This window comes from Colias eurytheme, chromosome 16, assembly GCF_061535395.1.
Source record: "Colias eurytheme isolate Ceu_HAF_F1 chromosome 16, ilColEury1 Martin Lab GWU primary, whole genome shotgun sequence".
Classification (NCBI taxonomy): domain Eukaryota; kingdom Metazoa; phylum Arthropoda; class Insecta; order Lepidoptera; family Pieridae; genus Colias; species Colias eurytheme.
In genome coordinates, this window is record NC_142995.1 from 617,175 (window position 1) to 639,649 (window position 22,475).

The following is a 22,475-nucleotide window of genomic DNA, read 5'->3' on the forward strand; positions in this document are numbered from 1 at the left end:
GGCATATAGAAATTTTCCTGGCGTATAGAAATTTAGGCTTATGGAAATTTTCCTGTCTTAAATTTTCCTTTGTCATGGAATTTTCCCTGACGTATAGAAATTTTCCTGGCTTATAGAAATTTTACTGGCTTATAGAAATTTTCCCGACGCATAGAAATTTTCCTGGCTTATGGAAATTTTACTGTCTTAAATTTTCCTTTCTCATGGAATTTTTCCTGACGTATAGAAATTATCCTGACGTATATAAATTTTCCAGACGTATAGAAATTTTCCGGACTTATGGAAATTTTCCTGGCTTATAGAAATTTTCCTGACGTATAGAATTTTTCCTTGTTTATAGAAATTTTCCAGCTTATAGAAATTTTCCTCACTCATGGAAATTTTCCTGACTTATAGAAATTTTTCCTGACTTATCGTAATATTTCTGTCAATCGAAATTTCCCTAACTATTGTTAAAATCATATGGTATGGAATGCTCGAAACAATATTGCAAGAAAACATATGATTTAAAATGTTTGAATATTGAGCGGGATTTATTTAAGGCATTTACGTTAGATTATAGGAAGAAATGGGTATGTTCGGAATGTGTTGATTCCTTGAATTTGAGTACTTTCTCTTCGCCCACTTTTGTTAATACTCAGCGCGGGAATCGATTAATAAGTTCTTCTCCGAGTAGTACGGATGCTATGCTGTTAGAAGAATTACATAAACTGCGTAGCGAAATCGTTTCTCGTTTGGAAAGCCAAGACACTGCAATAAAGTATCTCCAAAAACAATTTGATGAAACAAAGTCTAGTTTAGGATGTATAATGGACATAGTCCGCGCTTTAGAAATGAAAACGACCAATAATTTAATGGAAACAACTTCTAATATCGCATCAACTGAGTTATGTAAGTCATCTTCTGATAATAATAGGAATATTATACGTAACAGCAGTATAGAAAGACAAGAAGACAAGCTCACAGGGGCTACAAAAAGTCGCACGGAGCCTTATTTAAGCACAGTTACAGATGTAACCCAGGGTTCAATACCAGACCATGAAAGCCCCAGAAATGAGGAGCATAGCAAGAAAGACGACTGGAAGACCGTACCAAAAAACATAAATCTAATCTGAAGCAACTGAGTAACGTACGAGTGGGGAAAAATGCGGAATGTTTAGCATTAAAAGGTATGGAGCGAAAGAAATACTTACATGTTTGGCGATTGCAACCTGAAACAACACTAGAAGCCGTAACTACTTACGTGGAAAGTATATGTGGTTCCGATGCTGGTATTAAAACTGAAAAAATCATTCATAAATCCCAACGCGACTACGCATCGTTCATAATTGGTCTACCAGAGTCACTGTATAACAAATTAAACCAGCCGGAAATTTGGCCAATGAATGCACAATCAAAACGCAAGGGGTCTTCGAACAAAGGTAACGGAATTTAGAAATAACCTATGTAGAATCGCACCAAGCCGAAATAGCGGGTGGCTTCTACTACATTAGGGAAAATTACGTTAACACAAAATCGATGTTCGGAATATAGTGAGCAGCAAAAACAATGCACCACGTACCTTGAGATGCTGCAGCACTCGATGAATTTGCGCCCAATCATCCGATGCGATACACGTGTTTCAATAGCCGCCGCGCGCGCACACAGCAGAGGAGCGGCTCGATCGAATGCGGAAGTACAAGTGTCGACGGCTGTCGACTGTGTCGTGGTGCATGACAGTTGCAAAATAATTTGACAACCTTTGTTTGCATACTCTGTGCCAAACATCGATAATAGACACCACGATCAATTACACGGTAACGAAACATCCCGCCCACCAAAATGCCTATGGTATTTTCTGGTCAGACGATAAATAGAACATAATGGGAACGAGAACGATAAGAATGATCCGCATAATTATTGATGATACTTATTGATTACGATAAAAACTAGTTACCTAACTAATTGATTCTGTATAACACGATAGATGTTACACAGACACGATATCTTATTGCTAACGATAACTTAATGTCTAGATACCTTACGATACTAAAGAAAGATAAACGATTTAAGCTAGTCCTCGATTGGTAGAGGGCATAACTTAACCAACGGTCTTTGAATTATATGATTTTTCGCTGTTTTAACTACTGCAATCCGAGCTACACCATCAGAACCGGGTAAAAGATCCACTACTCTGGCAAGAGACCATTGTAGTGGCGCACGATTTTCATCCTTAATTATCACCATTGAGCCTATCTGAAGCAATTTAGAATCCTTAGTCCATTTGGCGCGTTGTGTTAGTGAGTTAAGATACTCGTGTTTCCATTTGGACCAAAAACTCTGGTGAAATGATTGTAACAACTGCCACCGATGAAACCGACTTATATTAACATTTGATAGATCTTCATCAGGGACAGCTGTCAAAGGCTCTAAGGTAAGGAAATGGCCTGGAGTTAAGACCGATAGATCATTTGGATCCGAACTGATTGGACAAAGCGGTCGCGAATTTAATACTGCTTCGATTTGCACGAAAAGCGTTGTAAGTTCTTCAAACGTAAGAACTTGATCACCAACTACACGAAGTAAATGAGATTTAGCCGCCTTGATTTGAATTTCCCATACACCACCGAAATGAGGAGCTGATGGAGGATTAAACTTAAATTCGATCTTTTCTAAATTAGAAGCTTGATGCATAAGAGACGATAATTGATTTCTTGCACCGATAAAGTTTGTTCCACAATCCGCGTGTATCACGTTACATCGACCACGGCGTGCCACAAAGCGTCGTAACGCAGCTATAAATGCGTCAGTGGACAGTGTAGACACCACCTCGAGGTGTACTGCTTTTGTTGTAAGACAAATAAAAAGACAAAGGTAAGCCTTTTCAATCTTAGCACCTCGATGTGGGCCTAATTTAATACGAAACGGTCCGCCGAAATCGACGCCTACTATAGAAAATGGTTTGACTTGATTAACACGGTATGACGGTAAATCACTCATAAACGGTTGTAATGGCTTCGGATTAGTTCGATAGCATTGTATACATTTGCTTAAACGATTGCGTACAGTACGTTTTGCCGATATGATCCAAAATTGTTGAAGAAGTAAGAAATGCGTAGTATTGATGCCCGGATGCAAGTAGTTACGATGAATGTTGTCGATAATCAAAAACGTTAATGGATGATCAGACGGTAGAAAGGCTGGATGCCTTTGTTCGTATTCTAAACCTGCGCGTGAAATTCTACCGCCCACCCTGAGAATACCTAATCGATCGATAAATGGATTGAGTTTTCGAAAAGGTTTCGATAAAGGTTTGTTCGATTTAAGATTAGCAATTTCGTTCGAAAAGACCTGACTCTGTACATGTTTAACGATTTTTAATAATGCGTTATGTCTTTCAACGTTATTAATGAAATTATTACGATTAGCTTGAGCTGGGTTTTTAGAGTTATTGATAAAACGATATACAAATGCCAAAATGTTAACGATTGTTTGAAATGATGAATAACGATTAAGTAAAGAGTCAATTATTGTTGGTTCGATCGGAGCTCTCTCTTCAGCGGAAAGAGCTACCTTGCGTTGCTCCTTCTCCATAACGACCTTCTCCTCATTTGATGTGACAACAGCTGTATCCGTAGGCCAAGTATCACTACCTTGGGTTAACCAGCACGGTCCCGCCCACCATAAGGCATTGTGCACAAGCTCACTCGGAAATAAACCTCGCGAACACAAATCAGCAGGATTATCACCTGAGGATACATGATGCCACCAGTCTGTAGGGGTGATATCCTGTATGTGACTGACACGATTCGCGACAAATGTTGTCCAACGCGAAGAATGAGAACGCAGCCAAGACAAAACGATAGTTGAGTCAGACCACAAATATACAGAATCAATATGAATACGAGAAAGATACGTATCTTTTACAAATTTGTAAAGATCTGATAGAAGAACTGCAGCACAGAGCTCGAGTCGTGGTAACGATGTATGTTTAAGAGGTGCAACTCGAGCCTTAGAGCAAACGAAGAAAACATGAATATTACCAACAGCATCTGTAACACGTAAATAGATGACAGCTCCGTATGCAAGGGTAGAACTGTCACAAAACCCATGTAGCTCATACGATACAGCATCCGTGCAGGTAAGTTGCCGAGGAATTAGAAGTTCACTCAAAAGATTAAGTTGAGTGCGATGTTTGTTCCATGTATTGATGATCTCGTTAGGCGGCGTTTGGTCCCATCCAACGCCGAGAATCCACAACTTCTGAATTAAACATTTTGATTGAATTGTGATGGGAGATAAAAAACCTAACGGATCGAAAACCCTAGCGAGTTCACTAAGAATTGACCGCTTAGTACATGGCCGATAAGTAGATTCAATTTCGAAAACGAACGTATCTGTGGATGGATTCCATTTAAGACCTAATACCTTAAGAATTTGATTATCAGAATTGTCTAACGATACGGATCCAGTCAAACAAGTATCACTGGGTAGATCAGACAATAACTGCGGTTTATTACTAGCCCACTTCCTAAGTTCAAACTGTCCACACTTAAAAAGTTTAATAATCTGCGACTTTGCTTCCTGAGCGACCTCTAACGATGAAAATCCGGTTGTGACGTCATCACAATAAACATCAGACAGTAGTACTCGTTTTGCGAGTGGATAAGAATCTCCCTCATCTTCAGCAAGCTGTCGAAGAGTACGGCAAGCGAGAAACGGAGACGAAGCTAATCCATATGTGACTGTATTTAAACGATATTCTAAGAGGGGCTCATCAGGAGAACTCCTCCAGAAAATGCGTTGGTAATCACGATGTTCTTGCGCTACTACAATCTGTCTAAACATTTGACGAGCATCAGCCATGAAGACAACGTTGTGTTCCCTAAAGCGTAAAAGTAGATTTAAAATATTCGGTTGTAGCTTTGGGCCGATAAGTTGTGTGTCATTCAGTGACTTAGAATGCATATCCTTCGCAGAAGCGTCGAATACAACGCGGAGGCGTGTGGTCGCAGAGTCAGGGCGTAGAACGCAATGATGAGGTATGTAATATTTTCCTGTACCAACTTGTGCTGCAGGAACCACTGTCATGTGACCACTTTCGATGTAATCAGACATAAAGTCGACATATTGCGATTTTAACAAAGCGTCACGTGACAACCTACGTTCGATAGCATAGAACCTACGCAAAGCAACTTCGCGAGAGCCTTCAAATGTAGGTTCTGAATTATTCTTAAATGGAATACGAACAATATAACGCCCAGATTCATCACGTGAGTGTTCTTCAACGAATTTACGTTCGCATAATAACTCATCTGGAGTTAGCATTGAAGTTTGCGGTACCGAATCTAATTCCCAAAAACGATGAACTAATGAATTTAAATCATTATCGATTACAGGCAACGTCTGCAACAGACTACTACATGAAATATTAGTTTTACCTAGAAGTAGCCAACCAAAGATTGAGTTAAACGCGGTAGGTTGGTTGACACCTCCCTTGATATGTTGATTAAGAACAGAGTCAGCGAATACATCAGCAGCAAGCAAAATGTCAATGGGACCAGGTATATCGAAACCAGGGTCCGCTAACGACAACGATTTAATGTGGGACCAACTTGATGAATTAAGTTGAGCGATAGGTTGATCGCCACATATTTTAGATATGACGTGCATATCCAAGTTAAATAGAACTCGACCGTTAGTGCCGATAGAACAAGTGACGTCACCGATAATAGGTGCATCCGCTTCCCCTATGCCACTAATTGCCGCGGTTGTTGAAGCCGGCGTTAAATTTAAAAGTTTTACTGCTGATTCTGTTATGAAATTGCTTTGACTGCCCGTATCAAACAGGGCACGAAACGATTGCATATTACCTGAAGCATCCTTAACCTGAACGATAGCTGTGGCTAACAGCACTGTATGATTCGTATGTGACCTTGACACCAGCGACGACCCGATTTGATTTGATTCGATCTTAGTGTTATGATCGCGATGGAGTAAGGTGTGATGTTTACGCTTACACATACGACACGAAAAAATAGATTTGCAATTTTTTAATTGATGTGATGGCTTCAGGCAATTAAAGCACCAATTGTTTTGAGTGGCAATAGCCATACGATCGTCAATTGATTTACTAATAAAATCTTGACAAGAAAAAATAGAATGCGACTTACGGCAATACGCGCAGCTACTTGAATAAACTTTAGACTTATCGTTCGAATTACCTCTATTGTTCATAGCAACAAGTGCATTTGAATTGAAACGTTTCGTTGATTGATTTTGAGTAGTCGAAGGCTTTAAAGATTTGTTCACACCAGAAAAATGTGTATCTCGTAATAAGGCTTCGCATTTGGAACGCAAAAAAACCCTTAATTGATCATAAGACGGCAACTCCACGTTAGAATATTTCTCCTCAAAATCGCGGCGTAAGTTCTTGTCTAATTTTGATAAAATATGGTAAACTAAAACAAAATCCCAACGATCTATCGGTAAATCAATAGATTTTAAAATATTTAAATTTTCATCGAATAAGTCGAGTGACTTTTGAAACTCAGTTGCGTTGTTATGCATGAAGTTAGTGTTTAAAATATCTTGCCAACAAGTAAAAGCTAATGTTCGTTTACATTTATAGCGATTAATAAGAGCTTCATACGCGTCGCGATAATATTCATGAGTCATAGGGAACGCCTTAACCACCGATAACGCATCTCCGCTAAGAGAAGAAATTAAATAATGAAACTTTTCCGTGTCCGAAATTGACGTTGAGTTATGAATTAAAGAATTAAACGTATCATAAAACACAGGCCACTGCTTGATATCGCCCGAAAAATGTGGCAATGTAATTTTAGGTAAACGGATATTCGATGAAATGATGTTCGAGTTAATCGAATTATTTGTATCATGTTTAGTTAAACTAATATAAATAGACTGTATCTGAAAATATAATTCATCGAATTGTTCCTCAATTTCAGTTTCATTATCCGCGTCGTCTGACAGATCGAGTATATTAAAATGAGCATTTTCGAAATTTGAAACGATTTGTTTAATTTCCTGATGATACGATAAAAATAGGTCGTATTGTGAACGATCACTCAAAGCTGCATTACCCATTTCTAACGCCTTCGATAATCTTTTAAGCGCTATAGTACGTTTTCTACGCAATGTCGATAAGTCCTTAGTCGTATAATATTCATCCACTGATTTAGATTTTAATTTTTTCAAAGAACCTAACTTCCGAGTTGTATGTTTAGTTAATAAAGACATCTTATTAAATTTAAATTTATATATCGAATAAACAAAATGTAAAAACGTTTAAACACAAACAATAAAATAACAAAGTTAATCTTCGATGTAATTTTTCAAACAATGAAATAAAATGAAACAATGAAATTATTATTTCACCTTTACGCATATGAAGTTAAGGATGAAAATCGCATGAAACGGTAATGTGAATGAATACAGATTATAACTTACAATAACAAGTTACAATGATGATGCGCTGCGCGAGCCGCTGGAATGTTCGACGTTCGATTGTCAATTTACCCCCGAGTGTTAAATATAAAATGAAATTATTTTATATTACGATTTAACCTAATATTACGTTTTAATATTAGTTATGTAGTTAGGATAAACTGTAACGTGAATGAATTATGTTTTGGAATGTGAAATTACTATAGGCCGATGTAAAATTAAGCACCGATGAAATATGTGATTGCTTAACTAGTTCCTACAATAATTAAACACTTTTGACTTGTACTTCTGAATATGTATTAAGTTTTAGAATATGAAATTGTTTTAAGCCGGTTGAATTTAAGCACCGATAAAATAAGTGTTTGCTTAAATAGATCTTATAACAACTTCCTACTTTGTTAAACAAAGAACCTAATACGAACGGAATTGAATTTGATTTTAGATTATGAATTACGTGTGACCAGTAATACCATAAGCTTTTGAATATGATAATTGATACGCAAATTCCCGGGTTTCGGCACCAGAAATAATGTAGAATCGCACCAAGCCGAAATAGCGGGTGGCTTCTACTACATTAGGGAAAATTACGTTAACACAAAATCGATGTTCGGAATATAGTGAGCAGCAAAAACAATGCACCACGTACCTTGAGATGCTGCAGCACTCGATGAATTTGCGCCCAATCATCCGATGCGATACACGTGTTTCAATAGCCGCCGCGCGCGCACACAGCAGAGGAGCGGCTCGATCGAATGCGGAAGTACAAGTGTCGACGGCTGTCGACTGTGTCGTGGTGCATGACAGTTGCAAAATAATTTGACAACCTTTGTTTGCATACTCTGTGCCAAACATCGATAATAGACACCACGATCAATTACACGGTAACGAAACAACCTAGGTTTGATGAACGCCGATTTGTTCGCGATCACCGAATCTGGCTGCACTGATTCCATACATGACTTGGAACTTGTACCGGCGGGATACCACATAGTGCGCTGCGACAGGGCTGATGGGCGCAAGCAGGGCGGCGCGCTCCTTGTGGCCGCGCCGCGGTACGAGCTGCGACAAGTATGTATACCGTTCGTGTCTATAGACTCTTGTAAGTTTGAAGTGGCTTGTGCAAACATTTTTATAAATAATAATTATTTGTGTTTGTGTTGTGTAGTATACATTCCGCCTAACAGTCCGGACCGGGACTATTTACTTTTATTTAGAATACTGGAAGAATTTTGTACTAAGTATAGGAAAGTAATAATTATTGGAGATTTTAATATGTTTTCGTGCTCAGTGAATGTTAAAAATTATTTTGAATATTTTATACACTTTTGCGAATTCACCCAATGTAATAACGTTCCGAATAGCTTAGGCCGTCAGTTAGACTTGGTGCTGTGTACGGGTTTCGACGCGGGAACAAAGCCGCCGGTGTGTGTATCGGCGGCGGACGAGGCGCTAGTGCCGGTGGACGCGTATCACCCACCGCTCGCGGTGCGCGTGAGCCTCGCCCCCGTAGCGCCCGTTGCGCCCGCCGCCGGCCGCCACCCGACGGATTCGAGAGCTCATGATTTGCGGCCGAGATGGAACTTTTATAAAGCTGACTATAACACGTTATACTCAAAGCTAATGTCAGTAAATTGGGACGCACTGTATAAAATGCACGATATGGAGGATATTCTAAATTATTTCTATCTTACAATTAACAGTATACTAGAGGAATGTGTTCCCAAAAAAACAGAAAAGAGCATCAACTTAAAATATCATTATCCAGATTGGTACACTGTAGACTTAATAAAAAATATTAAAACAAAATCTTTACTACATAAAAAATATAAAAAAACAAAGTTAGACTGTGATTATAGAGAATTTTCACTGTATAGGAAAATAGTAAAAAATAGTATTGATGATGCTTATAAAGCACATGTAAATAAAATTCAAAATCAATTTTCTAAGGACCCCAAGCAATTTTGGCAATATATAAAGTCGAGACGTGGTTCATCAAATAGGGCTAATGTTATTATGAAAGAAGGTATACCTCTAACGGATAAAGAGTGTGCTCAAGAATTCGCAGCCTTCTTTAAAAAGGTTTATAACAAAGAGCCACCAGTTCTTGACACCCAGGTAGCGAGTCAGTGCGGAGCCAACAGCGCGCGCATAAGTCTAGATGTTCTTAGCATTGCCGACGTGAGGAAGGCGCTAACACGGTTGAAGCCAAAACGTTCAGCCGGCCCGGATGGTATACCAGCCTTTATTTTTAAAGATTGTGCTCGAGTGCTGGCTGAGCCACTGTTGCATATTTTCAATACGTGTTTGAATGTAAATACATTTCCAACACTATGGAAAACTACGCGAGTGATACCCGTGCCCAAGGCTAAATTGTGTACCAGCGTACAAGATTACAGACCTGTTGCAGTACTATCAACGCCTGCAAAGGTTTTTGAGGCCGCTATACAGCACAGGGTGTACGAGCAGGTATCGGGGCAGCTGTGCGATGCACAACATGGATTTCGGCCCGCGCGTAGTACTTCCACTAACTTACTCAATCTTATGGCGAACTTAGTTCCGGCGGTGGATGCAGGAGTACAGGTAGACGTAGTATACCTGGACTTCCAAAAAGCATTTGACACCGTCGACAATGATGTCTTATTGAGAAAGTTGGCGGAAGTAGGATGCACACCGAAGCTCTTGCAATTCTGGGCATCGTATATGCAGGACCGGCAGCAGTATGTCTCTTTTAATAGAAGTCAGTCCGAGCCCTTCTTTACAAGGTCTGGCGTAAGTCAAGGCAGCAATCTCGGTCCTCTGGAGTTCGTTCTAATGATTAACGACTTACCGGATGTTCTGGAGTACAGTCAGTGCCTTCTTTTTGCCGACGACTTGAAAGTTTTTCTCCGAATAAACGAGGAGACGGACTGTGAGCGTTTACAAAGTGATTTGCTAAATATCTTCAGCTGGAGTCAGCAAAACAAGCTACATTTCAATATAGCTAAATGCTCCGTAGTCAGTTTCACTCGCGCAAATAAGAGTATACACTACAACTACTCGCTAGGATCCGTACCTATTCAACGGGTGAATAAGGTGCGCGATTTAGGAGTCTACTTCACACCGGATCTGATGTTTCGTGACCACATCACAAATATTTGTAAAAAGGCTTACAAAAATCTTGGGTTTCTACTGCGGCACGTAAGGGACTTTACAAATGTAGCAACTGTAAAAGTGCTATACAACGCGTTAATACGCAGCCACTTGGAGCACAACTCCATTATTTGGTTTTCACATGAAGAAAAATATAATGTGATGTTAGAGCGGGTCCAAAATAAATTTGTTAGGCACCTTTATTTTAAACTTTACGGGGTATACCCCTTTTACCCATTAATGTATCCTACCTTATTCATACTGGGTATGGTAGGGTATAATGAACTAAGAGTGCGACGTGAATTTTCCATTGCGCTGTATTTAATCAAGTTATTGCGGGGATTTGCACACAACCCTGGAGTGCTGCAATCCCTCTCTTTATGTGTGCCGGACATGTACACTGAGAAGCGTCACAGGCCGCCGTTACTCTACGTCCCTCAGGCGCGAACCATGCTGCTCGCGAAGTCTCCTCTCGTGCGAGCACTACGTATTCTCAATGACCTCCATAGCAAAGTGGATATTTTTACGTGTCCGTTGGGTGAATTAGCAAAGGTTCTTATGTATATTATTAGCTATTAATTGTATTGTTTTAATTTAGTTCATAGATAGTAAGTTTATATTGTTTTTATTTTTAGTTTAGTTTTGTGTAAAAGTTTAGTGTAAGTCAATACCGCATTAGGTTAAGCCTGTAAAGGTAATTGATGTAATGATAAATAAATAAATAAATTAATAAATAAATAAAAATAAATGTTTCTAATCTTCCTAAAATTGGAAATTTTTTACGACTGATTAAAGTAAACCACCCACCTATTCCCACTCACATCCCGTACGCTATGCTCTCTATCCACAGGCCGCGTGAACGCAGAATGGCTCAGTATCCTGCATAGCTAGTGAACGTATAAACTCGCCTGGTCGTGGGGCGCTTTCACCAGTGCCCAGGAATTATGGAATTATTATTAGTTTCATGAACAATATCATCATCATCATTTTTATTGAAAACAATATTCATATATTTTTCTTTGCCCCCGGATTCCCCTGATGTTAAATTCGCATTAGTATGAGTCGTTTCACCGCTGTCAAAAGTTACCCATGGCCATGTCACATTAAAATGAATAAACACACTTTCGCATTTATAATATTAGTATGGATTGTTTAGTTTTTTTTTTCAAGTTACAAAATAATCCTGCTATTTTTCAATGATTATTAATAATTAATAATCACTCCAGGGCGCTGTGCGACACGTCGAGCACGGGCAAGCTGTCCCGCGTGCAGTTCGCGGCGGCCATGTGCCTCGTGGCTCGGGCTCTGCGCGGGCAGCCGCCGCCCGCCGTGCTGCCGCCGGAGCTGCTGCACGCGCCCGCGCACCCACCAGCTGCTGCTCCGGTGAGTACGAGCAGCACGTGTGTCCTCCGCCTAGCCACGAGCAGCTGCGCCGGTGAGTAGCAGTGAACACGCAGCACGTGTGTCCTCCGCCTAGCCACGAGCAGCCGCGCCTGTGAGTACGCAGCCCATTGATAACCGTGCAGCTCATTGTGTACTCAAAGCTTTTTAGCTTTGCGAGAATTGATGTAAAAATAATGTAGTCCAGCAGCCCGCGCACAATATGGCACGCGCACGGTCTGGTAGAAAGCATATAGTTTGCGTCAAGTTGAATAAAAAAGCAGCTGTTTGTCGCTGTTGGTGTCCTGGTGGCTGGTGCGCTGGCACTGGCTGCGCACCAAGTTCTATACATCAATAAACATACAATTTACATCAATATACATCAAAAAATCATTCTAATATTTAAATTTATTTTTAATAATAATCACAACAAAACAAAACAGCACAACTTACATCTATGCAACTAAACAATAATAATTTTATGAATTTAATTTTTAAAATATATTTTCCACAGCTCGCCCAACCGCCGCCAAAACCGGAACCGATCTCTCTCGGGCCCCAACCGACACCGGAAATGGAAGCGATCGCGCGGGAAGTGGAATCTTTAGCGCGGGAACGGCTCGCGTTAGAGACGGAAGTGGCCAGCCGGGAGCGGGAGCTCAGCACCAAGACTGGCGAGGCGGATAGCTTGCAGGTAAACTTCGCTTATTTTGTTGAAAACCTTCCTCAAGATCCACTCCATAAAATATTATCATAGATCCATTGCGTTGTTTTACAGATCTAATGCTAAGATGGAAAGTAACTGTGCTTTATTCTGAATTTGGTACACAACAGAAAAAAAAAATGTCAAGCATTGACATACTACTAGGCACATAGGTAATTGGTTACGAAAATCTCCAAACATGTATCGAAATTCAAACTTTATTTTGTGGCAGTAATGTTTAAAGTAGCTTGTATTGTTTATTGCAAAACTCTGCCTTTGCAGACCCTATGAGCCCTATGAGCAGAGTTTGTCTTGGGTCAATTTTTGAGAGAGAGTCTGGTAGTTTATTAAACTTAAGTAGTTTAATATTTCTGATGGTTTGAGGTTTGTTATTCTTGAAATATTATGTGAAAATCATATTAATTAAAAATATTTTTTGCAGAGTGAATTGGACACATTAACGGCAACATTAAAACAGTTAGAAAATCAAAAAGGGGAGGCGCAAAAGAGGTTGAACGATTTGAAATCACAAGTAAGTTAATTGTTTTTACATTTTTAACTTTGCCAATATACATTGTAATCTTTGATAATATCACTTTTTTGCATTTAATTCCAACTAAAAGTGTTGATCTTGTATATCTTGAAAATTACAGGATTGTTACAATCGAAATCGTGAGATTGGCTCTTCATATTATATTATAATGAAACATTTAAATGGCTAATTTGACCTTTATTTGACCCCTGCAAACTTGATTCATTCGTTAACATAATAATTATTGATAAGTTTGAATTATATATGGGGGTCTTCAAGCGTAGAGTGAACCTTCTTGGGAAGCGCGTTCCATCTTAGACCACATCTACGCTTAACATCAGGAGAGATTGGCGCTTCCCTATCAACAATAAAAATAAAAATAAAATATTTGCGAAGAATAAATTATTTGCGCAATAAAATCCGCAAATAATTTATTCATTCATTCATTCATTCATTTATTTAGCATAATATTCGGATAACGCAGATCCATTTGTTAGTAAAAACTTAATAATAATTAATGATTTTATGTTGATGTTACGAGGTTGGCGCAGTGGTAAAGTAACTGCCTACTGAGCCGACGGTCCCGGGTTCGATCCCCGGTCAGGGCAAATATTTGTGTGATGAACTCAATTATTTGTTCTTGGGTCGTGGGTGTTATTATCTATATATGTATTTATTAAATATTATATTTATCGTCGCCTAGTACCCACAACACAAGCCTTAATTGAGCTTACTGTGGGACTAGGTCGATTTGTGTAATAATGTCCTATAATATTTATTTATTTATTTATTTCATCAATATCCAGGTGGAGAAACTCCGCAGCCAAGTGTCCGCACAGGAAGCGGCAGCCGCTGAAACGGAAGCGGAAGTGGCCGCGCGGCGTGCTGCCGCCAACACGCTGAAAGAGCGCGAACGGAGTCTGCAGGAGGAGGTGAAGGCCGCTAATGAGGAGGGCGAAGCCCTAGCTGCTCAGCTGGCACGCACCGTGCTGGCTGTTAGTCAGGTGAGAGTAAATGGGGTAATTTTGTTGGGAAAAGGGAGGGGAGAAGGTTGAGGAATTAGTGATGGAAGGAAGAGGGATACTGAACAAAGGATAGCAGGTATCGTGTGTGTGTGTGTGTGTAAGTGAATATTGAATGAATTTTGGCAGGGGTAGTTTTGAGACGTGCAGCCGCCAACACGTTTAAGGAACGCGAACGTAGCGTGCACGCAACGTGAACGTTTATGATGAGGGATTTTGAATTTTAATGATTTGTGGAATCAGCGGTCGAAGGGTCGTATTGTACGTGTGATTGACGGATGAACAAGCAGTTGATTGAATGATGTTGGAATATTATGCTTACAAGTGCATACATACTTGTTGTTATTTATTTAAATAACTATTTATTAACGTGATAACGTTTTTAAAATCGTTTTAGTCGGGTGACATGTTCAGAAACTTGTGTCACACCAAAACCTCACGAGCGCGATCGCAGGTATAACGAGAGAGAGACGGACCGATCTCCCGTCTCATCTCGAACGCTGCCACCAATAAGACGTTATCACGTAAACATCTCGATCGTAAACCGACTTTACAGACAACCAATTTTTTCTATTCTTTATAAATTTATGATCGGAATATATCGTTGGTCGTTCCAGATGAACATAAAGCTGAGCCACCTGGAGGACCAGCACCGCTCGCTGACGGCGGCGCTGCAGGCGCTGGAGGCGGGCGGCGCTGGGGCTGCAGCCGTGCTCACCCTGCAGCCGCAGTTCTCGCGCCAGCACCTGCAGCAGCTGGTGCGCGGTGATGAGGTACCTTTCTTTTTAAGCTATTGCATAGCTTCTATCGCGGGCCTTGAGCGCGGGGACCGAATCCAGAAATTCCGTAACGAAAAAACCTCACGCTCCCCACTCCGACGGGCGCGGAGGTGTGGCTTGAAGGTATAGCATGCAATAGCTTTACCGCGGCAGTCCCCGAGTGCCACACGTCTTTTTTTTTTTGAAGTGAAAACTTCTTTAGCGGCGTTGAGCACTTTTTCTGTAATGGGTATAAAATCTTAAACTCGCGTCAGGACACGTGACCTGATCGAAAAAGCGTAAGACGGATACCATTCCAAAATATCAAACATGCTCAACGTTAATAATCAAGTTTTCACTTCTGCCGGCACTCCCGGAGTGCAACCCGTCTTTTTTTTTTAAGTGGGGAAATCTTGCATAGATACCCACGGCCTCCGGGGAAGGGGCCGTGGGTTATGTCGGATTCCTACCGACCAAAACCCCACTGTGTTCCGTCAAGCCGCACCAACGACGGGGCCACGGGTATGGTAGAATTCGTCCGTGACCCCATCAGCGGACGAGGTGGGTACCTGCAGGTGTTCAGTTTGGTGCTGCAAAGTGTTAAGCCTTGTATCCACTTGAGCATGCTCAGGCGAATGAACGGCTCGGCCAAATGAGCCGCTTTAACGGCTTTAGTCTCGTAATGCGAACCAGAACACGACTAGAAGGACGAGAACGGTACTAAGCAGACAGGAGGTGCCCAGATTAATCACCGCGTCGCAGGTACTTGTGATATATTTCATAGACTGTCTAAGGCCATTCTCCCATTACGATACGCACAGGCGATTCAAGTATCCTGCAAGTCTCGGAGACTAGTCGCCGCGGAGTATCTCACATACATTTGTATGTAGGCTCGCACACTACGCTACCGGTACAATGTATGTAAGATATTATATCGCAATGGGAGAATGGCCTAACATTTATATTCGCAGCTCCGCTTGTCGCGCCATCTTTGGCTTTGGCCAAGCGGTTGCGTGCTTGGACAGAAAACGATTAAAAGCAGAAATGTTATGGTAGACTGTTAGAAATTCTGGTCCTTCGAGACGGATGTAATCACATATCGTTGTGCCATTTTTCAAAATAAAATATATTCCAGGACGAGGACGAATTCTCGAAAGCGGACTTCAGTACAATGAACGGCACGGCGAGCTTCGGCTCGGACCCATTCAAGGACTCGGCCTTCGCCTCCGCGGCCGCCGCCAACGACCCCTTCGCCCCCGCTGGGGCTAAACCTGTGCAGGTATTATATTATAGATTATCAATAACTAGCTGTATCCCACGGTTTCACCCGCGAAAATGAGTGATCTTATGAACTATCAGAATAAAAATTAACTGCAACAAACAGACAGACAGACAAAAATTGTAAAAGTACTATAAAAGTGAAGTAATAAAATTTTTGACACCGTAATATAGTTATTACCATTTGATAGTGTAAATCGCGAGATTGCAGCCTGTTGATAAAATGCCTAGATTATTTAGTATCTGTTGTGGTAGGTCACTATTACTTAAAATATAATTATAATGTTTGATTTAAGGTTTATAGCCTTCAAATGCTTTATAATTGAGACATTTTTAAAGAATAGAAAAAATTCGATCAAGGTGGGATTCGAACCCGCGTCTTCCGCTTCCGATCGAATTTTATCTATTCTTTTAAAAAATCTTATTAACAATAATGTAATGTTACAGGACGGTTTCGGCAGCGATCCGTTCTCGTCGAACGCAGATCCGTTCGCCGGAGACTCTTTCGCTGACAACACGCAGAAACAGAGCGATGATGTGAGTTATAATCATTATAATATACTAGATTTCCGCCCGCGGCTTCGCCCGCGTTTTCAAAGGAAAACCCGCATAGTTCCCGTTCCCGTGGGATTTCCGGGATAAAACCTATCCTATGTGTTAATCCAAGTTACCCTCTATATGTGTGTTAAATTTCATTGTAAGTAATCGGTGCAGTAGTTTTTACGTGAAAGAGTAACAAACATCCATACATCCAAACTTTCGCCTTTAAAATAGTATTAAGATCGTACATGGTTACATCAGACGTCGTCACACGTGGTCGTGGTAGCTTGTGATCTGTATACGCAACACGTGGTCAAGTCACTCGTGGTCACATCACTCGTGGTCAAATCACACTTGATTACATTACATCAAACATGGTCACATCACTTGTGTTCACATCACTTGTGGTCAAATCACACTTGATTACATTATTTTAACGTGGTCACATTACTTCACGAGATAGTTCGGCAACTAAATCGTGATTATAGGCTTTTAACACACCAAGAAACATTTCATTCCCTTGGCAATTTGAAAACTACATACTATAATTACGTATTCCAGGGCGCGTGGGAATCCGATCCGTTCGCGGTTCTCCACGCACCAACTCGCAACGCGAGCAACCCGGGCAACATCAGTAACGTGACCAACATGAGCAACAACAGCAACATGAGCAACAGCAACAACAGCAACAACAGCAACATGGGCAACAGCAACAAGCGACACAAGACCCCCCCTCCCCGGCCCGCGCCGCCGCGCCCCAATCCGCCGAATAAGGTATGTGTTTTGATTGAATCAAATCAAGATTTGATTTGATTTGTGTGTGTACAGGGTGGAGTTTTTAGGGCGATGTTTTTTTTTTACTGTAGAAGATAGTATGTCGATTGAGACATTAAAAAGATTTATTTAACAATTTTGTTGTTATAATTACTAAATTTCAAAAATTTGTCATGGTAAAATATTTATTAAATATAATATCTTTCTATGAATTTCATCAAAAAGTGTACAATTATGACTAATATTTATTGGCTCAGAACACTTAGGATGTGTATAACATTATTTTTCTTATAATATGTCGTAAAAATTCCACCCTGTATAACCTTGTATGTACCTAGTCAAATTATTTTTCTTTTTTGTATTAGAAATCGAGTCAGTTTAGACTAAATAGTTTAATTAAAGAAATAAAAAGTATAAATTCATTTTTAGTTTATAAATTGAGATAATCCTTCTGTAATATTCACATTTAAATTAGGGACAGTTCAAAAAATTCAAGTCGCATCAAATTTTATACTTATTATTTATTCAGAATTTTATTTAATATGAATTTATTTTCAGATTATGTTTAATAGCTTCAAGCCTCGTTTTATCAATAGATTTGGATGATTTTTATAGCTAATTATTATTTTATATTTTTAAATTTAACGCAGCAGAGAAAATAAAATTAAATGTACGTAAAGCTTTGCTCGAATAATGCACGTCTTTGGTGTTGAGAATGGCATTTGTATGGATAGTCGACGTGCTTTAATAAACGGTTTTTTTAATGTTATTGTCGGAATAACCTATAAAAATAATACGTTTTGTATGTACTTTGCTATTGGTATAATTTACCAGTGATAAAGACAAGTAAGGGCCGATTTTTCAATGCTTGGATAAAACTTATCCGTCCAATAAAGTATTACACGATAATATTAAAATGTCACGTAAACTGCCAAATACAGGCAATTAGAATACGTTTTTAAAATGGTAGTTTTATACATTATTCGACGAATAAGTTTTAACCAAGGATTGAAAAAGCAGCGCTAAATCAAATTAAGTTAACATTTAAGTAAAATTATAAGCCAATTGTAGAATTTCGCGAAATTTTTTATTAATATTGTAGAAATACGCGCGTGACATTATAAAAAAAATAAAGCAAATAAGTACAAGACGTATGCTTATCATAAATTCATTTTTAAATAAGGGTTGAAAGTTTGAAGTCACATAAAAAAAGAAAGAAAAATACATCTTATTACACAACATAAATAATACAGTATTTAATCTTAATATATATAAATCTCGTGTCACTATTTTTGTCCTCATTGGACTCCTAAACCACTTAACCGACTAAAGTAGATTATAGTTTATAGTAGACATTATTAAACACAGAAAATAACAATAGGTATTTATGTAGACTGTTTTTGAATAACGAGAAAATAAGCTTTCAATTTCTTTTTAAAAGTGTCCCTTGATTGAGAATTTAGAATAGGAGGCGGGATATCATTCCAGCATTTCGTAGCAAGAAATCTAAAACTTCCTCTAAAGGCGGCTGTTTTGTATTTAGGCACAGAAAAAATATTTGTGCATGACCTACATTCACTCGAGGCTTTGGAGGTCCTCCATAAAAGTTTATCATATAAATAAGAAGGTTTTTTAAATTTAATAACGTCAAAAAGGAGACTGGCAAAGTAAAGTTTTTGACGGTTTTTCATGTTAAGTAGGTTATGCATGTTTAGGTATGGTGAAATATGTGTTCTTGGAGGAATCTGAAAGCAATATCGTGCACAAGCATTTTGCACTCTCTGAAGGAGACGTTGTGTTCTTTGAAGCAAACAAGGACCATAAACTGCCAGAGCATAGTTTAGTTTGGACAAGACTAGAGTTTCACATAGGCGAATGCGCATATCTACACTTAAAAAATCACGAATTTTGTATAAAACTTTAATACGATAAAAGCAATTTCGAGTAACATTTAAAACATGGGCTTCAAATTTCAAATTATTGTCCATTTCAATACCAAGGTTGCGCACCTGATTGACACATTCGAGAGGTAAGTTATCGATACAAACTTTAGGTTTCAACTGCGATAAACAATTGACCTGTTTTTTGGAACCAACGATCATGAATTTAGATTTTATCGGATTTAATATATTTCCATCTAAAAATACAAACATTCAAATTTTAAACATCAGTAGGAATCGATTAGGTTATTCCGGCATATAACATTGGACCTTCGAGCCGGATACGTTATATATCACGATTTACTTTCTCTGTTGTGTTAAATGCCATTCTCGTTTTTAGTGTGCACACATGTCGACATACGCATGATTTTATATTGTAGTTTTTATTTACGTTGCCTTAGATTTATGATTTGTAGATTTTTTTTATTTTAAACGTTATTTTTTGATTTTTTTTCGACTGCGCTTCAAGCTTTGTTGGGACAAGCATTTGATTTGCCATTTGTTTTCATTTATATGTGCATGTATTTTTCGTGAGCTTGCTGTTTTTTATATTTGTCTTGCCAGTTGTATGTATTTATTTTTTGTTTTATTATATATTATTTTTATTTATATACATATATTAAAACTATTATCAATAACAATTTATAAATTCTGTCAGTGTTTTGTAAATATTTTTCAATATTTCTGTATATTGTGACGTTAAGTATAAACTTTAGAGAAGCGTAACAATTAACTTGTCATTTTTTGAGATGATGAGAATACTGTCAGTCTCACAGTGCATAATTTTACTCAAATGTAGTTTTTTTTTGTTTATGAATAGAATCTTAAATATTTATAATACTAAATTACTGTTCTTTTTATAGTAAAGTTAGACAATTATTTGAGTATTTAAAAGCATTTAATCTGTCTTTAAATTAAAAGATATTTTATGCCTTTCTGTAGTAGAAGGGCCGAACATAACTATTAGTCAAATTACAATTATAAAATAAATACAGCGTAATAAAATATAGCGTCAAAAATTACCATCTTACGTCACGATATACGCAATCTTGTGCGTCATACCATCGTACCACACACTAACATTCGCTAACCACGGCTCGTGTGCTTGTCCCCACATTGCAGCGCTAAGCGGACGGCGGCGGCGACATGTGCGTACACAACCCCCCCCACACCCCTTCACCCCCCCTCTATCCCCCCTTACACCCCCCCACCCCCCACACACGTACCTCACCCCCTCACTCACACACTTTGTTGACCAGACCGACCGCAAACCGCTCGACTTCACGGAGGACCCCTTCAAAGACTACAGATACGAAGATCCGTTCAATATAGAGGACCCGTTCGCTGACGTCACGGATTCCAAGCGCGATCCCTTCGCCCGGTCTACATCTGTGGCTGGTTTTGAAAAAGATGACTTCTTCAACCCGTCTTCCAATTTAAATGGAACGTTCTCGAAGCCGGAACGTATCAGCGGCCGAGTTTCAGCGCCCCCCGTCGCCTACGATCCCTTCACTAAAGCGACAAATAATAACGACTCGTGGGCTGCCTGGCCCAATGATAACTGGCTGCCAGACGACGCGTGGAACAAACCGAGTCAATCCAAACCAGACGCTTGGGCCACAGACACTAAAAACACAGACTCGAAGACAGACAATTGGGCGAACAAAACGACAGACAACTGGGCGAGCAAAACTGACAACTGGGCGACGGAATGGGGCACAGATACGAACAAAAACCTCAATGAAACGTGGCCGACCAACACGCTGCCCAGTAAGAAGGAAAAGTCGCCGAAACCGGTGAAATACGCAAAGTCCCTCGTACACACGATAGGCGGGATCGGGCGGACGAAGCAAAAAGATAAGAAAAAATCGAATGAAGCTCGAAGCGTTGAGTTCCTACCATCTGAAGAACAGCAATGGGCCTGGGCTGCCGCTGAATCTAAACGGCTCGAAAACGAAGCAGAAGCTAGAAGACGGCAAGAGGAAGCCGAGTTACAGCTGGCTTTAGCTCTTTCCAAACAAGAGAAGTGACCCTCGAGATGGGCCCGCGGCAAATGGTCTGGCTGGCTCTAGGGGATACCGGGCGAAAGCACAGCAAAACTTCTCTCGAGTTCTTGCGGTGTCGTGTCTTGCCTCAGGGTCCCTCCCTTACGAATTTGTCATTTTGTTCGACGCAATGTCGGATCGATCATTCCAGAGTATTGGCTTTAGCTGTAGGATTACCACTAGTCATATCCCTAAATTTGTCTCTGGGCGTCTTTGGCAGTGTGCATTTATTTACTGCCGAGTTAAAATATAGGCGGGATTAAAAATTTCTGCTTAAGGCCTAATTGTTATGTACAACCCATGTAGCTAGAGTGTATCCGATTAATAATTTTATTTACGCGTCGGTCGTATGTGTCGATGTTTATTTATTGATATTATATTATTACCGTTATGTTAGGTAGCTATTTTGTGGTGGTGATACTGATGAACGAATGCATACATACAGATTATACAAATCTTAAATTTATTTCTACAAATAAGAAAAACATTGCATTTTAACCCAGTAACGTTGTTGGTTTTAACTCAATTTATAGTATATGCATTCGTTCAATTGTGTTTCACTTTCCGCTAGTTTTAATTATTATTAATTATTTTGTATATAAAGAATATTATTATTTGTATAAATTCAGTATAGATCGCCGTGTAGTTTTTCATGTAATAGAACACTCCAGAAGTTCGTCAGTTTTTTCATTCACTTTAATTTTAAATATGTATAAGTATAATCTGTTATCTGTTACTATGAAAAACTATACGGCGTGTGAATAATTGCATTTTATTGTATGATTGTTGATTCATTTTAAATGTATGATGTTGAATATTATTTTATCGTATTATTTTTTAAGTAATTTGATAATATTATTAAAAAAATAATGTGCAAAAGTTGCTTATAAACAAGGTGCAAAAAAGTTGTACTTCTATTGCAAGT

General features: G+C 39.3%; 1 protein-coding gene across 1 annotated transcript in view; it reads left to right on the plus strand.

The window, feature by feature from the left end:
- Eps-15 (Epidermal growth factor receptor pathway substrate 15) overlaps positions 1 to 22,004 on the plus strand; it is a 34,895-nt gene extending 12,891 nt beyond the window's left edge. Inside the window, exons 9-17 of the mRNA XM_090110972.1 lie at positions 11,805 to 11,961; positions 12,473 to 12,652; positions 13,104 to 13,193; positions 14,000 to 14,197; positions 14,833 to 14,988; positions 16,109 to 16,252; positions 16,699 to 16,788; positions 17,353 to 17,565; positions 20,765 to 22,004. Coding sequence (XP_089967098.1) covers positions 11,805 to 11,961; positions 12,473 to 12,652; positions 13,104 to 13,193; positions 14,000 to 14,197; positions 14,833 to 14,988; positions 16,109 to 16,252; positions 16,699 to 16,788; positions 17,353 to 17,565; positions 20,765 to 21,535 — 1,999 coding nt within the window. The 3' untranslated portion in view covers positions 21,536 to 22,004. The remainder of the gene's footprint in view (positions 1 to 11,804; positions 11,962 to 12,472; positions 12,653 to 13,103; positions 13,194 to 13,999; positions 14,198 to 14,832; positions 14,989 to 16,108; positions 16,253 to 16,698; positions 16,789 to 17,352; positions 17,566 to 20,764) is intronic.
- Positions 22,005 to 22,475: the final 471 nt, after the last annotated feature.